The sequence below is a fragment of the Macrobrachium rosenbergii genome, chromosome 4, assembly GCF_040412425.1.
Source record: "Macrobrachium rosenbergii isolate ZJJX-2024 chromosome 4, ASM4041242v1, whole genome shotgun sequence".
In the NCBI taxonomy this organism is placed as follows: domain Eukaryota; kingdom Metazoa; phylum Arthropoda; class Malacostraca; order Decapoda; family Palaemonidae; genus Macrobrachium; species Macrobrachium rosenbergii.
In genome coordinates, this window is record NC_089744.1 from 45,078,446 (window position 1) to 45,091,966 (window position 13,521).

Here is a 13,521-nt window from a genome sequence, read left to right on the forward strand (position 1 = left end):
CACCTGATTTAAATCCGTGAGATTTTTTTCTCTGGGGATACCTCAAGTCAAAGGTATACATTAATCGCACTCGATCTATTGAACAACTTAAAGATGCAATTCGTCAAGAAATTACTGCCATTCCACATGAAATGACCTGCCGAGTTATAGACAACTTTCGTGAACGCCTTCGACAGTGTGGACAATAATGGATCCCATTTGCCTGATTTAATTTTTAAAACATAATGAAACAAAATGGCATTATATGTACTTTTCAAAAATAAACACTTTTTGTTTCTTTACTTCATTTGCATTTTATTAAACCTACAAATGTGTCAGATCATTTTGCCTGACCCTGTATAATGAAAAATAGCCTTGCCCCATATAAATAAATTACCTAGAGATTCATTTACACTAACTAGAAGCAAGAAAAGCACTCTGAACTGAGTTAAATAAAGTGAAATAAACTTACAATGTAAACGATTTCCAAACCAAAACATTGATCGCAATTTTATAATACAAAAGCAATATAAGAATATATACAATATTATTGGATACAGTGAATTAAAGCATAACATTTTAAAAGATCCATGGAAAAGATGCATATTCGTTATGTTGATGTTTGTGTAATACGATATGTGAATATAGAGTACAGTACAGTATAATGTAGGCTAGGCTACTGTTTATGTATACGATATACCATACTGTAGTGTAGGCTAAGCTAATTCTTGTTTGTTATTCAATTTCTCTTTGTACTGAATTATCAGAAGTCACTCTGCATGAACCTCCAGAATTAGCTGATAATAATTACTATACCGTGTATGTATAGAGTATACTTTATAGTGTAGGGTAGGTTACCATTTATGTATACATGGTACCGAAAACCCTAGTGTAGGCTAGGCTATATTTGAGATACGTTTTGGAACCTAACCCCATCGTAAGTAGGATAATACCTGTCTAAGCATTTTTAGTTTTTAGTGTGTGTTTGAACTATCAAAATAGGCAGTTCTAAGTGTTTTTATAAGGGTTCTAAGTATGTGCGGGTTTCAGCTATTCGCAGGGGGGTGTGGTACACAACCCCCTGCGAGTGCGAGGGGTTTACTGTATACACACAGACAGTTCCTGGTTATCAGTGAGGGTTCCATTCCTGACACCGTGACGATAACCGAAAATCGGCAATAACAACACTTATTGGCAAGAGAAATTATACTTTTTACAAATACTTGTGCAGCTGTAAATATCTTTAAGCACTACTGTCATTAACTGACCTGGGCCTAAGGAGCTACCTGGCTGGGATCAGAAGAGGATTGGAAAGGGTTAAGCAAAGTGAGTGACTAAGAAATTGTCAGTTTGTCACCATAGCACATCATGCGCCTATGCCACCTGGTAGAATAGTTGCAAGATCCCTCTTGCTGAATCTGCATATTGGTGTTGCAGTTCAGCAAATCTAGCCCTTTGACGCCGACTGGACGTATTTTATGTCGACAAAAGTTGTTTGTCGGATCCGAGTGGACGTAAAATGCGTCGACTACAAAAAGTTTTTTTAAATATTCGCGGAAAATTACTTATAGGCCTCGTTTGCGAAATATTTTAAATCACGTGCCTTGAGGGATGCTGGGAGTTCATGGATCACGCTGTTGTTTTGTTTACAAGCGTGACCCAGCTGCGCATGAGTGAATTTCTTTCTTATCCCAAAAGAAAGCATCAGTTAACTCTGCTGAAAATCTCAAAAATTCTTTAGTCACTTTGTCGTAATTTTTGCATCGTTTTCTATTAGCCATTACATAAAGTTTGACATATTTTCATATAAATCACGATAAGCGCCAAAATTTCAACCTTTGGTCAACTTTGACTCGACCGAAATGGTCGAAAAATGCAATTGTAAGCTAAAACTCTTACATTCTAGTAATATTCAATCATTTACCTTCATTTTGCAACAAACGAGAAGTCTCTAGCATAATATTTCGATTTATGGTGAATTTTTTAAAAAAACTTTTTCCTTACGTCCACGCGCACTAACTGCTGAAAATCTCAGAATTTCTTTAGTCACTTTGTCATAATTTTTGCACTGTTTTCTATTAGATGTTACATAAAGTTTTATATATGAAATGTGTGCAATTTCATGTAGAATAAAACAAAAAACAACTCATGGTTGTAGCTTTTATCAATTTTGACATATTTTCATATAAATCACGATAAGTGCCAAAATTTCAACCTTTGGTCAACTTTGACTTGACCTAATGCTCGAAAAATGCAATTGTAAGCTAAAACTCTTACATTCTAGTAATATTCAATCATTTACCTTCATTTTGCAACAAAAGAGAAGTCTCAAGCACAATATTACGATTTATGGTGAATTTTTTAAAAATACTTTTTCCTTACGTCCACGCGCGCTAACTGCTAAAAATCTTGTAAGAGCCTGACGCCGTCTCTTCCAAACACGTGAGTGTTCGTCGTCCATCAGAGTGGACAAGACAACAAGAGTATCTCGTTTTCTTTCTCTAAAGGAACGCGATTTCAACCATACAATATTTCTATCTGTTTTTCCCTAACCATTGTTGTCTTGATATATGTACAATCACCACTACTTGCATTGCCATGCAAGCATTATAATCATGTACTCATAATGTTCCAACGAATCTTCTGTATCAAACTGTGTGTATGTTTCTGTTTGTGAAGACGCCAAACGTCTCGCCACTCCGATGGACAACGAACACACATGTGTTTGGAAGAGACGGCGTCAGGCTCTTACAATTTCAGAAATTTTAGTCACTTTGTCGTAATTTTTGCACCGTTTTTATTAGTCGTTACATAAAGTTTTATATATGAAAATGTGTGCAATTTTATGTAAAATACAACAAAAAATAACTCATGGTTGTAGCTTTTATCAATTCTGACATATTTTCATATAAATCACGATAAGTGCCAAATTTCAACCTTCGGTCAAATTTGACTCGACTGAAATGGTCGAAAAATGCAATTGTAAGCTAAAACTCTTACATTCTAGTAATATTCAATCATTTACCTTCATTTTGCAACAAACGGGAAGTTTAGCACAATATTTCGATTTATGGTGAATTTTTGAAAAAACTTTTTCCTTACCTCCGCGCACGCTAACTATGCTGAAAATCTCAGAATTTCTTTAGTCACTTTGTCGTAATTTTTGCACCATTTTCTATTAGCCGTTACATAAAGTTTTGTACATGAAAATATGCGCAATTTCATGTAAAATACAACAAAAAATAACTCATGGTTGTAGCTTTTATCAGTTTTGAAATATTTTCATATAAATCACAATAAATAGAAAAAATTCGACCTTTGGTCAATTTTAACTCAACCGAAATGGTCGAAAACTGCAATTGTAAGCTAAAACTCTTACATTCTAGTAATATTCAATCATTTACCTTCAATTTGCAACAAACGGGAAGTCTCTAGCACAATATATTGATTTATGGTGAATTTTTGAAAAAAAACTTTTTTTATGTATGCTCGTTACGAATTCATGCATCATTTTGTGATAATATTCTCTGTGTTGCTTTGATTGTTTTACAATTTGTTATATACCAAATTCATTGCAATTTAGTGTACAATACAAAGAAAAAATAACTCATTAGCTTTAACCATTTTGCTCGCAGCGTGATTTGTATACAATTATATATGAATTTTTTTTTGCACTATCATATATTACAATATTGATATATGATAATATTTTTTTTCATTTCTGATGATTGCATACTAAAATTCAGACAATGAGAAAAAAAGGAGCCAAAAATGAACTCTTAATCTTAAAAACTAAGCGTGCTGTGATTTTTTGAAAAAACTTTCTTTCCTCTTCGGCGCTAACTCTCAAACCCCGCCAGCATACGGCAGACACTTTTGTAAATAGAGGCTCGGCATTTAAGGGCTAGCTTTCTTTTTCCCCTATCACTTCTCATTTTGCAATGGTGTTTTGTCACAGAGTAATCCTCACTGCACAAAATGACAAATAACAAAAAAAAATGTACCCATAAAAATAATGGGAGCTCATTCCATGTTGTTTAATCTCCTAAAATATGTTTCATTTTATTTTTTACTTTGCCCTTTATTCACCTTCGAGATTTCCTTTGGCAGAAACCCATAGGTGAGAGATGAAATGTCTCTTAGGCCCTTGCTGTCCTGATCTATTAACAGCAAATACTTAGAGGATCACTGCAGACTCTGGGCTAGACACTGTAGGTTTCTGTTGTGGACTGTGTTACGACGATGTGAGAAGTGGGAGGCAATGATTCTATGGGCCCCCTATGATAACATAAGTCTGGCAGTGTCATACCTCCGGTACTTGCCTCAGATCAACGGGCACCAACTGGTGATTTCACTTAACATGGGCACAGCCATTTTGCTGGTTTGCCTGTTATATGAGCCCAATGATGTGCATGTCAGCCGATCAGTCCCACTTGTCTGGACATGCCTTTAGTTGGTAGTGTAATGTGTTTGTTGAATACTTGAGAAAAAAAGCTTGCTTCTTTCATGTACAATGTATTTTAAAGTGTTATAATTATATTTAATGAGTTTGGGCAAAATGGGAAAATGAAAGTAATACTAATGGTATTCAGTTGTGATCTGACTGTATTGTACACATACTGTCCAGTGTGTTGTTTACCAGAGAGAGAAAAAGGGGTTTACTTTCTTTTTGTACAGAGTACTTATAGTTTATTTTGTTACAAATATGGGAAAATAACCTACCTCATTGCCTTTTGTAAGAAGTTTTCAGTTTACCATGTGAAGGTGGTTGCTAACAAGTATATTTTGTTTATGTTTATGCAGTACTGACATATGCTTTTTTTTTTCCTTCATCCAGCATGGCCTTGCCTCTATTATTGTAGATATGGGAGAAACTACAGTAATGGATATTTTTTACATGATTGTGATACTGCGGGACTTTCAAGGCTTTGAACTTGTATCACTATAGGTATTTTCTTTAATTCAAATAACCATACTGTTCACTGGTAAATGCAGATTAAGGCAAAGAGGCCAAATATACAGGAATCAAATATAGTACACTAAAAAGAATTTCAAGTAAAATACCAAATGGAAAAAATGTCAAATAAAATTATCATCATTACAGTATTACTAAAAATAGTATAAAACCCTCAAATTTTAACAATTGAAATTTTACTAAAAAAGGTGCCAAAAAATGGGGGAAAATTATATTCCACTACTCCAACCCACATCACAGCTGAAAAAACAGTAGGTGGATGTGTGGGGCATTTGCTTCATTCTCAAGCTTTCCTAGATACTTCAGCAAGATAAAAATGGACAAATACAGGTCTTTATTTATGTTGGCACACAGTATTAATGCAAGTTATAAGAAGTATGCTACATACTTTAGCTGTTCTTCCTGGAGTTCCTTCTTTGTTTGTAAGTTTTCTGACATTTGATTCTGAAGGGCAACTAACTTATTTGCCAAACTACCCTGAACCTGCAAAATAAAACAATTTTTAGCACTCTTTCATCACCAATGGATCTAAGCCAAATTCAAATACCAAACAATAAGTGTGATAAATGACAAAGGATCTCTTAAAATACACATACAATTCTATAAAGCATTTCTCTTAAGAAAAGCAATTCCAGAACAAATATTTTGATGCAGTCATAAAAACTAAATGTTACTAATGAATCACAGGAAATGTAAAAAGAACCCGTAATTAGAATCTGATGAACAAACTAAATTATATAATGCATAAAAAAACTTACACAGCCACTCTTCACATAATGACACAATTATTTCTGAAAGCACTCAATCAATTAAATAAGGTTATCATGATTAACAAAAGGGTAACCCAAGCCTGTGGAGACACTGTAAGAGAGAATACTCCCATCTGTCAAAAATACTATACACCATGCCTCGTTTAGAAAACCTTATGCTTGCCTAACCTAGTTTATTACAAAAAGGCTAACCTAATTCTAGCAAATCCACAAATACTTTATTCACTATCCTTTTGAGGAATTCTTATTTAACTACATGGATTCTCCCTTGTATTCACAAGCCTTATAGCATATTTTTTATTCTTATTCGTATTCAAATGCCTTTAACTATAATCTTTACCACAAATGATTGTGGATGCCAGTCATTAGATACTAGACTAACCTATTTGTCTGGTTGAACAACAAATAGTCCTCTTCTAACACATGAATGTATTTGTTCCGTAATCTAAGCATTGTGTAGTCCTTATTTGATAATATAAATCCTCATACTAAAATTTATCATTTGGATACTTATCTACTGTTCAAGATGGCTTACCTATGTGCCACCAGGCATGTTAGCATTCAAACAAAGTAAGCTCTAATGGCTGACCCTGGATGCCTGTCTCATACACCTGTTCTCCATCAGGTGTGTTTCAAATGTTTTAGCTCTTGTCAGAATTCTCCTTGACAGGCCACTAAGTAATGGGGAGGTGGGAAGGGTCCACTCTTTCAGTAGGTCAGTACAATATCCAAATAAGTTTTATTATGAAAATTTACATTAACTGGAATTAAATTTTCATACTGTTAAAGATAGCCGATTCCCACATTAACAAAAAGATCGTGGGTAGTGCAACTGTACAAAATCCGCTCAGCCAATTGAGCTAAAGGTTGTAAGGATGAGATTGATTGACATACTGGCTGGGTGTTGTCTAGTTTATTGGTGATTCCTTACTGAACAAATGTACAGAATCTTCGAGGTTGTTATTGGCTGGTGCGAGCCGCAAAGTAGTTTCTACACATAGCCAAGGCAAAACAGAGATTATATTTCAGGCATCTGTGCTTGTCAACAGACAAACAGATGGCGATTGTGAGAGACATAATGTATAATGATAAAACACATATCAATGGAAAGGGCAGGAAATTCCACATATGGCTATTTGCATGAAATTCGAGACATTAATGAATACAATGCAGTAGCATAATATATGTGAAATGGCGAGACGTTTGGTGTCTTCACAAACAGAAACACAAATACAATTTGACACAGAAGATTCGGTGGGACATTAAGAGTACGTGATCGAAATGCTTGCATGGCAATGCAAGTAGTGGTGATTGTACATGAATCGAGATAACAATTGTTAGAGAGGAATAGACAGGAATATTGTATGGTAGAAGCTGCGTTCCTTCTAGCGGTCCCCTCCAGCTGACGCACGGGAGGGAGAGAGAGAAAGCGGGATGCTTTGTTTTGTTTTTGTCCGTTGGATGATTCACACACACGTGTGTCCATAAGACCTCCAATGCGGTCCCTTACAATCCTCCCCGCCCCTAAGAAAGGCCCCGATGCGGATATCGTCATGTTGACAATTCGAATGGGTGCAAAGGGCTTGGGCTTTGGCCAGGAGGCTGAAGGGCAGTGCCGGCCAGCAGGAACTCGAGAAGGATGGCAGCAGGTTGAAGGATGACGTAGGCTGGTCCTTCATTGGTCAGCTCGTCCAGTACGAGTTCGGGGGCAGCGGCAGGCTGCCTGGAGGAGGCGTCCAGGGTTCCTGTGGTGTACAGAATCTTCGAGGTTGTTATTGGCTGGTGTGAGCTGCAAAGTAGTTTCTACACATAGCCAAGGCAAAACAGAAATTATATTTCAGGCATCTGTGCTTGTCGACAGACAAACAGTTGGCAATTGTGAGAGATATAATAAATGTACAATGATAAAACATATATCAATGGAAAGGCCAGGAAATTCCACATAAGGCCAATTGCACGAGATTCAAGACAGATTAATGAATACAATGCAATAGCATATGTGAAATGGTGAGACATTTGGCGTGTTCACAAGCATAAACATACAGTTTGACACAGAAGATTCGGTGGAACATTATGAATACATGATCGAAAAGCTTGCATGACAATGCAAGTAGTGGTGATTGTACATTAATCGAAACAACAATGGTTAGAGAGAAATAGACAGGAATATTGTATGGTAGAAGTTGCGTTCCTTTGAGCGGTCCCCTCCAGCTGACGCACGGGAGGGAGAGAGAGAAAGCGGGATGCTTTGTCGTTTTTGTCCGTTGGATGATTCACACACGTGTGCCCATAAGACTGCCAATGCGGTCCCTTACAAGGTTTCTTGCATGAAACCTAAAACATTCTTACCTGATCTTGAATCCTTTCTGGATCTTACTGCCACCAACAGCCTTGCAGAGAAAATCACTTCAGTTCAGCCAAAATGAAATGGAAGTGGTGAAGGAATGTCTGGGTCTGAAAGCTCCAAAAATACGTCAACTAAAATTAAAGACCTTTATGATATAAAGGTATGCTCCTATACAGTATATGTAGCTTCATGCTCCCAAAAAATCAAAACCCAGAATTTAAAACAAAGAGCCTAAAAGATTGCTCTTTCTTCCATTCAGAAATAGTCTTTACCCACCACTAGTAGCAGGTCAAAGGGCATTACCATTTTCCAACGCCATTCTGTGTACTTGAGGTAGTGACTGACAAAAACCAGACTGCATATCTACTGCACCACAATAATCACATCCTCAAGCAACAAATCTGTCATAAAACTAAATGAAGTTGCAACCACTCTTACATTACGAATGTTTACCTTCAATAAAGGTAAAAGGTATAGAACTAATTTCCCATGCGCTGGCTAGATCAAGTACATCACAGAAAATGACATTTTTATAATAAAATAAAGATTTATATATTGTATACTTACCAAGTAATTATATAGCTATAGTTTCTATTGACCGGCAACTAGAATTTTTGGAATTCGCAATAGCTCTAATTTTGTTTTGGTTAGGAGACTAACCCACGCACTTTTGGGGTAAGAGAGGAACTAGCTCAGCAAAAGAAATCAATATGTTTATGCCTTCCTGTTCATGCGAGGGGAGGAGGGAGGGCTCTGATCATGTAATTACTTGGTAAGTATAAATAAAACTTTATTATAAAAATGTCATTTTTATATAAGGAAATTACCAAGTAATTACATAGCTGAATCCCACATTGAAGGAGGTGGGATGCATGGCCCTATTTATACAAACACATTAATAATAGTAATGAAATGAGAATAAAAAATGTAAACATTGGTAAAATGTTTGCTGGTTCCTTCCCTGGTGAGAGAGCTGCTACAGAAGAATACTGTACTGCCTCTAGTCGGCGCTCATCTCAACCAGTAGCAGCATGGCAGTATAGCCAGGAAGCGCCCGCTACTTTAGTGGGATTCTTTACTGTGAAGGAGTTTTCTGATTGCAGATAAAGAATTAAAAAGCTTCCCCTGCCCTGGGCTCAGTACCATACATATAAAAACAACCAGAGTAATCAACGTAGTCTCCTGGACCATAAATTAAAACCCACCACCCAACAGAAAAAAACAAACTGGAGGGCACCCCATGTATATAATAACCCCAGGTTCCCCTACAACTCAACATCCTTGTTTCAAGTTGAAGAAAAAGGTATGGAAGGGATACTTCCTACACTCCCTCTCCCAACACCATGCCAGCGACCGAAAATGGACCGAAGGTACTGCAATTTTCATATATACAGACAGTCCCCGGTTTATGACGGGCTCGGCTTACGACATTCCGAGTTTACGACGCTTTTCAAATATATTCATAAAAAATTTATTTCCTGGGTTACAACGCATGTTCCAGGTTTATGACGCTGACAACGCCGGTCTGACGGAAGAAATATGGCTCCAGAATGGCAGAATGGTCAATATTTGAGGGTTTTCTGTTGGAAACTCAATGTAAATGCAGGATAAATTGTTTTCAAGGCACCCAAATGATTAAAAATAAGGTTTTTTACGATTTTCGATGGTATTTCAGACGACGCCAGTCCGACGACGATCGGAAGAAAAATGCATCCAAAACAGCAGAATGGTCAATATTTGGAGGGTTTTTATTATTAGAAACTCAATATAAATGCAGGATTCGTTATTTTCAAGACACCCAAAGGATTAAAAGTAAGGTTTTCTTATGATTTTCGACAGTATTTCGGACGACGCCAGTCCGACAATGGTCAATATTTGGAGGGTTTTCATTATGAGAAACTCAATATAAATGCAGGATTTGTTGTTTTCAAGACACCCAAAGGATTAAAAGTAATGTTTTCTTACGATTTTCGACGGTGTTTCGGATGACGTCAGTCTGACGATGATCGGAAGAAATATGCATCCAAAACAGCAGAATGGTTAATATTTGGAGGTTTTTATTATGAAAAACTCAATATAAATGCAGGATTTGTTGTTTTCAAGACACCCAAAGGATTAAAATTAAGTTTTCTTATGATTCTCGACGGTAATATTTGGGATGACTCGGTGTCAAACACATACGGCGGAAGAAAATCTACATTTGCGGATTTTTTCATAGCGCAATATTCACGAATTACTGATTTTCATTTTATTTTCATGACTAAATACATTTTTGATGATAAAATTATTTACTAATTTTAAAATATTAATATTAAGTAACCATAGCAAAGTATCGATAAAAGTTAAATTAAAATCCCGTGAAATCATAAAACTGCTTACCGATGTAATCACTTCATTCAACCCCTCTCTCTCTCTCTCTGTTCTCGAGTAATTCACGAAAAATTTCACTTCTGAGATTTAAGTAAGACCAACCGCCCATATCTTTCTCTGTATTGCATATATCCTTCAAAAAAATATCGATTACTGTAAATAAACACGAAAATATACTAAAATCCCATCATCGCTTGTGTGACAATTTTTTTTTATTGCTTTGATGTAGGCTTATGACGGTACCTGCTCGGGGGATTAGAAGTAGCCAATAACAGAGCTCGTAGCAACCCCTTCTCTCCATGACGATACGCTATTGGCTGGCAGGACTGACAGTAGCCAATAACAACTTGTAACAACCCCCTCTTCCCCTTCCTGCCCTCCTTGACGACATGCTATTGGCAGGAAGGGTGGGATTTTAACCAATCACAAAGCTTGTACCTCACGGGCTTTGCATACACTATAAAGAGGGTGCGTAGTATTTTTTTCTCTCTCTCTCCAACGTGAGAGAGAATGACTGCATAAGATATTTATAACAAATTTGTGGGAGATGACGACTAACTACATTTGTATGATATATAAATGACTTACCTAATAATAAGTGCTAATTTTCAAATATTAATGAGATTAAATAATAATAATACAGTAATATACTGATATTACAACATTTATGCATTTTTAAAGCAGACTAGGGGCAGAAGATCAGTTTCTCTCTTCCTTCCTTCCTCTCTCTCTCTCTGCCAAAAGGTAGAATGAGAAATGGATAGATATATTATAAATCGATACTAAGTTCAGCCCTTCACTCTCACAGGAAAAGATACTGGCAATTTGAGTCTCTTTAACTATTCACACTGCGTGCGTGTGTGTGTTCATGGTGCTTTAAAAGTGCTTAGTAAAAGTAGTAGCCTACATCTTTGGAAGACAAAGAAAAAACAATTTTTTGTTGTCAGTCGCAGTAATGAGAAATGGATTCACATTCCTCGAGAGATTAAAGAGATAAACCCTCTCTCTCTCTCTCTCGTGCCAGCACAAGAATGGCTGAATGTAAGTCGTAGTGGTAATTCATTCTCTCTCTCTCTGGCTGGAAAAGGGTACTAGTGTTTAAGATGACTTTGAAAAGATATTAATAATATAATTTCAAAGATTAATACAGTAGTAACAGGATAATAATTTAAGCTATATTTGATGTAGGATGATACTTAAAAGTGAAAATGGGAGAGTAATGTAGTCCTGTGAAATTTCAAGTCTCTCAGGATGATACTTAAAGTAAAAATGGGAGAGCAATGTAGTTCTGTGAAATTCCAAGTCTCTCTCTCTCTCTCTCCAAGAATGGTAAAATTTTGGAGGGTTTTTCATGGAAGACTCAATAAAAATGCAGGTTGTCATTTTCAAGATATCCAAAGGCTACTCAAAGAATTAAAAGTAAGGTTTCCTTACGATTTTTGACGATTTTTCCAGTTTACGACGATTTTCGGCTTACGACGCGTCGTCAGAACGGAACCCCCGTCGTAAACCGGGGACTGCCTGTAGTTTCAACTTCACTGAAGTAATGAGAGGCAAATATTGACCTACACTTCCAATATGTTGTCTGAGTAATTGAGGAATGCAACAAATTATGTTTAAAAGCCACAGACTTTGCTACAACTCTCACTTCTTGTGCTTTTACTTTTGTGAGGACAAAAAAGACAGAACTGGGTACTGATTGATTTATTACCTGGGCATAAGGTATACATAGCAGCGTGCGGACAGAAACGTGGTGCCTGACCCCAGGTCTCCATGACCCGCACGCTGAGTGAGAGCAATTTGAGTTTGTTAACAGTCATTCAAATAACAATAACAAGACATAATGTACATACAATGATAAAATATATATTGGTGAAAAGGCCAGGAAACTCTACATAAAAATATACACATGAGATTCTTGCTGCGCCGATAGATGCGATAGATGATCGTGATTAATAGGTAAAGAAGACGTCTTTATAAGTAACCCCCCCTCCCACAAGAATATTATTATGAAATAATGATTGGAAGATCTGTTGAATGTTAATCAAGGTATCTTTATGGGAGCAGGAGCCAACCCCGAGTTCTTAATATCTGCAGTTGTGGGGCAGTTTCCACTGCTGAGTCTTCCGGCGGTTTTGCTGGGCAGATGACATCCTTAGTGTGGCCCTTGGGACGTCCTTGGCCTCATTTTGGGATGCCGATCTCTTCATCCGAGGTCTTGTTTTGTGGAGGAATTCTGGGACATCTGCTGGTTTCCTCCCGGGTTCCACTGTCCCCATTAGGCAGACTGGCTTTAACCTGTCGATATATATCCAGTCTTCCCGCCCATGGATGTTGACGAGGTAGGCCTTGGATGTTCTACTGACGACTTGGTATGGTCCTCTGTATGGTCTGGTCAAGGGTGGGTGGTGGACGTCGTTCCACTTGAAGACGTGTGTACAGCATAGGTTTTCAGGCCTTCTGGGCTGAAGTTATGGGTCCTGTCCACGAAAGTCTTCTGGCAGGGCGTGAACTTCTTTGCAATTCCTCTTAGTTTTGGAAGGGGTGTATCCGGGTTGTCCAGCTCCGTGGGGAGGAATTCTCCAGGTATAGCCAATGCTTCACCGTAGACTTTTTCTGGGGGAGATTTATCGCTGTTTGCCCTTGGTGCGGTGAGGAGACCCAGCAGGACCCAGGGCAGCTGCGCCTTCTAATTCTTGTCAGTACAACGTGCTATCAGAACTGCTTTCACCGAACAGTGGGTCATTTCCACCATACCGTTGGCCGCAGGGTTGTATGCCGTCGTACTGTGGAGTGTTGTCCCGATCAGGTGTGCCAGGGAGACCCACAGTTCCGGCAAGAAATGCCTTTTGCTCCGGGACTTCCCAAGTCAGCGCTTTTGGCTTCCCCTTCAGCACTCCGGTTAGGGGATACATGGTGCGGGCGATGTCCGGCACGAATTGTCGGTAGTAGTTGACCATGCCGAGGAACTCCTGCACGGATTTAATCGTTTTTGGTGTTGGAAAATCCTTCCCTGCATCCACCTTGGAGGCCATGGGGCGGACACCTGTCGGAGAGACCTCATGTCCCAGGAAGTCTAC

General features: G+C 37.8%; 1 protein-coding gene across 1 annotated transcript in view; it reads right to left on the reverse strand.

The window, feature by feature from the left end:
* LOC136833711 (synaptonemal complex protein 1-like) overlaps positions 1–13,521 on the reverse strand; it is a 378,221-nt gene that overhangs the window by 271,082 nt on the left and 93,618 nt on the right. The window contains exon 7 of the mRNA XM_067095919.1: positions 5,343–5,437. Within this exon, the coding sequence (XP_066952020.1) occupies positions 5,343–5,437 (95 nt within the window). The remainder of the gene's footprint in view (positions 1–5,342; positions 5,438–13,521) is intronic.